The sequence below is a fragment of the Aristolochia californica genome, unplaced genomic scaffold, assembly GCF_029961685.1.
Source record: "Aristolochia californica isolate CCGP_79_NKW_82.1479 unplaced genomic scaffold, dmAriCali1.0.hap1 SCAF_1, whole genome shotgun sequence".
NCBI classification, from domain to species: domain Eukaryota; kingdom Viridiplantae; phylum Streptophyta; class Magnoliopsida; order Piperales; family Aristolochiaceae; genus Aristolochia; species Aristolochia californica.
This window is the reverse complement of record NW_027181770.1, coordinates 11,373,827-11,377,014: the sequence shown is the minus strand read 5'-3', so window position 1 is coordinate 11,377,014 and position 3,188 is coordinate 11,373,827. Positions and strand designations below refer to the sequence as shown.

The following is a 3,188-nucleotide window of genomic DNA, read 5'->3' as shown; positions in this document are numbered from 1 at the left end:
AAATTTTATGCCTCTCACCTTTATGTTGTCAATTTCTTTCTTCTATTTCCTCCATATCTGTTCCACAATCCTATCAAGAAGATCTACAACATCCAAGGTGGAAGGTAGTAATGGATGAAGAAATGAAGGCCCTTATTTAAAATCATACATGATCACTGGTTCCTCTTCCAACAGATAAAAACCCCGTTGGTTGCAAGTGGGTTTATACTGTCAAACATAATCTGGATGGGTCAATTGCAAGACTGAACGCTCAACTGGTTGCCAAAGGTTATACTCAGTGTTATGGAATTGATTATGAAGAAACCTTCTCTCCAGTGGCAAAAATCAACTCGGTACGTATATTATTATCTATGGCGGCCAATTCATCATTTCTGATATATCAACTTGACGTGAAAAATGCATTTCTTAATGGTGATATTAAAGAAGAAATTTACATGCTACAACCACTTGGGTATGTGGTTGAGGGGAAGTCAGTATGCCACCTAAAAAAATAATTATATGGTCTAAATCAGTCCCCTCGGGCATGGTTTGAGAAATTTAGTCAAGCCATCATACGGGCCGGATTTTATAGATGCTCTAGAGATCACTCAGTATTTATTGAAAATACGCCGAGAGGTAAGGTGATTTTGGCTGTATATGTTGATGATATCATTTTAACTGGTAGTGATTTTGAGGGCATCTAAAAAAAAAAGAAAAAGTATGTGTAGAATTCAAGACGAAGGATCTTGGACTACTCAAATATTTTTAGGGTATTGAAGTATTACAATCCAGACATGGGATTGTGCTATCCCAAAGGAAGTATGCTCTTGATCTACTAGAGGAGATAGGAATGATGGAATGCAAACCAGCAGACACTCCTATGGACTCAAATACAAAATTATGTGGAGGCATTGGAGAAGATGTAGATATTGGGAAATATCAAAGACTAGTTGGAATACTCATTTACCTGTGTGTAACAAGGCCGGATATTTCATATGCAGTAAGTGTTGTAAGTCAATACATACACAAGCCACAACTGAGTCATTGGCAAGCACTTGAAAGGATACTACAATATCTGAAAGGAGCTCCAAGAAGAGGGCTTCTCTATAAAAACCATGGTCACTTCAACATCGAAGAATTCTCAGATATAGACTAGGCCAGATCCCCGGATGACAGAAAATCTACTTCAGAATTTTGTACGATGGTTGGAGGAAATTTGGTTACATGAAAAGCAAGAAGCAAAATGTAGTAGCACGGTCTAGTGCAGAAGTAGAATATAGAGCCATGGCCCACACTGTTAGTGAACTCCTATGGATAAGATCTCTTCTCACTGAATTGGGATTCTACAAAGAAGCTCTGATAGATCTATATTGTGATAATCAAGCTGCAATACACATTACATCGAATCCAGTCTTCCATGAAATAACAAAGCATTATTGAAGTGGACTGCCATTTTATCCGAGAAAAGTTCCAAGCAGATTTTTTTATCTCTAAAGCATATATCATCAAAAAGTCAAGTTGCATATATTCTCACCAAGCCGGCCACACACAAGATTATGTCTACCATATGCAGCAAGTTGGGCATTTATGATATTTTCTCACCCCAGCTTGAGGGGGAGTGTTACAATGTGGGATCCACCATGGTGCACTAGCTAGTGGGACTCACCATGAGCACGTGGGACACCAAGAAGAGTCGTCACCCAAGCTAGCATGAGGTAACGAGTTAAGAAGCACAAGCTAGAATGAGTTAGAAGTCTTGAAGATCAAGTGAGACCCACAAAGATACCACGAGCTGGCAACCTTATCAATATGAGCTAGAAGATCATGTGGGACCCACAAGGATAAGGCCATGAGCTGGCCTCCTCCCTTATATTCACGTGATTTAAGAAAGAGTTCTAGTTCAATTCATATTAGACTTCTAGTAGATTGTGTTGATAGACTTATCTTAGAGAGTTAGATTTGGAGTGTAATTAGGAGATTGAAAGGCTAACTGTATAAGGACACTATCTCTTCCTCTACTATAAATAGAGGTGTTGTAATTTGGAATTAAATCATGTTTCACATCTCCTTCTTGAGTTAATGTTTGTCTCTCTCTTTGCTTGGCGCCACCTCTCTTTTCTCTTTTTTTTTTCTTCTCTCTACCTGAGAGCTCTTCTTCCCTTTTCTTCTTTTTCTTTCTTCTTTCTCTTGCTCGGAATATTGGAAAAGGGATCTTAAATTCAACAAGTTTCAACATGAAGATGGAAGAAAGTGGAGAACACAGGAAGTTGCAACTACAAGAGTTAATGGAAATTTGCAATGATGCCTATGAGAGTGCAAGGATTTACAAGGAAAAGACGAAGGCTTTTCATGACAAGATAATCTCTAGGAAGGAGTTTAAAGTTGGGCAAAAAGTCCTATACTATTCGTGGCTTCGTTTGTTTCTGGGTAAGTTGCGTTCTCGTTGGATTGGACCATTTGTTGTTAATAATGTTTTTCCTCATGGTGCAGTTGAAATTCAAAGTTTAACAACTTGCAAAGTGTTCAAGGTGAATGGCCATACACTTAAACCTTTCTATGAAGGTTTCCAAGTGGAAAATGCGGCAACATTGGACCTTCAAGATCCAATTTATACTAGTTGAAGAGGGAAGCATTGAGTCAAGCCAATGACAATAAACAAAGGCGTTGCTTGGGAGGCAACCCACGGGGAGTTAGTTCCTTTTTATTTTTATTTTCACATTTATATTTTGGTTATTTTTTCCTTCTCTTTATATTTCACCTTACATTGGGAACAATGTAAGTTCTAAGTGTGGGGGAGGGGATTTAGGTTGTGTATGTCATGAGCAAGATTAAATTAGGCTCTTGAAAGATTCATAACATGATTGAATAAGTAATCTTCCAACTAAGAATTAATTAGTGTAGTTATTTTCTTTGAGGATGGTTGTGACTAAATTTGGTTGACAAAAGCCGGTGAGATTTTGAGCCTCTAGACTGACACATCCATATCAGTCTCACTATTTTCTTTCAGGAGAGATATTCTTCCATGGATTTGTTTCTCTAGAACTTGCCTTGTGTTGGAAGATGGGCTCAAGTCCACAAGCTCAAGGCTAAAAGCTCACACGTCAAAGAAGTAGAAAAGTGGTTATTTATGGTATGTTCCTTAAGGATGGCATGAAGATGTAAATACATTGTCTTAGAATATTTTTTAATCTATTGAGTTGTAACCCTAA

The 3,188-nt window shown here is 38.0% G+C and overlaps 1 protein-coding gene across 1 annotated transcript; it reads left to right on the top strand.

Moving 5' to 3' along the window:
* The first annotated feature begins 2,213 nt into the window (after positions 1 to 2,213).
* Positions 2,214 to 2,600, top strand: LOC137946333 (uncharacterized). The gene is made up of 2 exons (XM_068792593.1): positions 2,214 to 2,406; positions 2,470 to 2,600. The coding sequence occupies exons 1-2, from the start codon at positions 2,214 to 2,216 to the stop codon at positions 2,598 to 2,600; spliced, it is 324 nt and encodes a 107-aa protein (XP_068648694.1).
* The last annotated feature ends 588 nt before the right edge of the window (positions 2,601 to 3,188 follow it).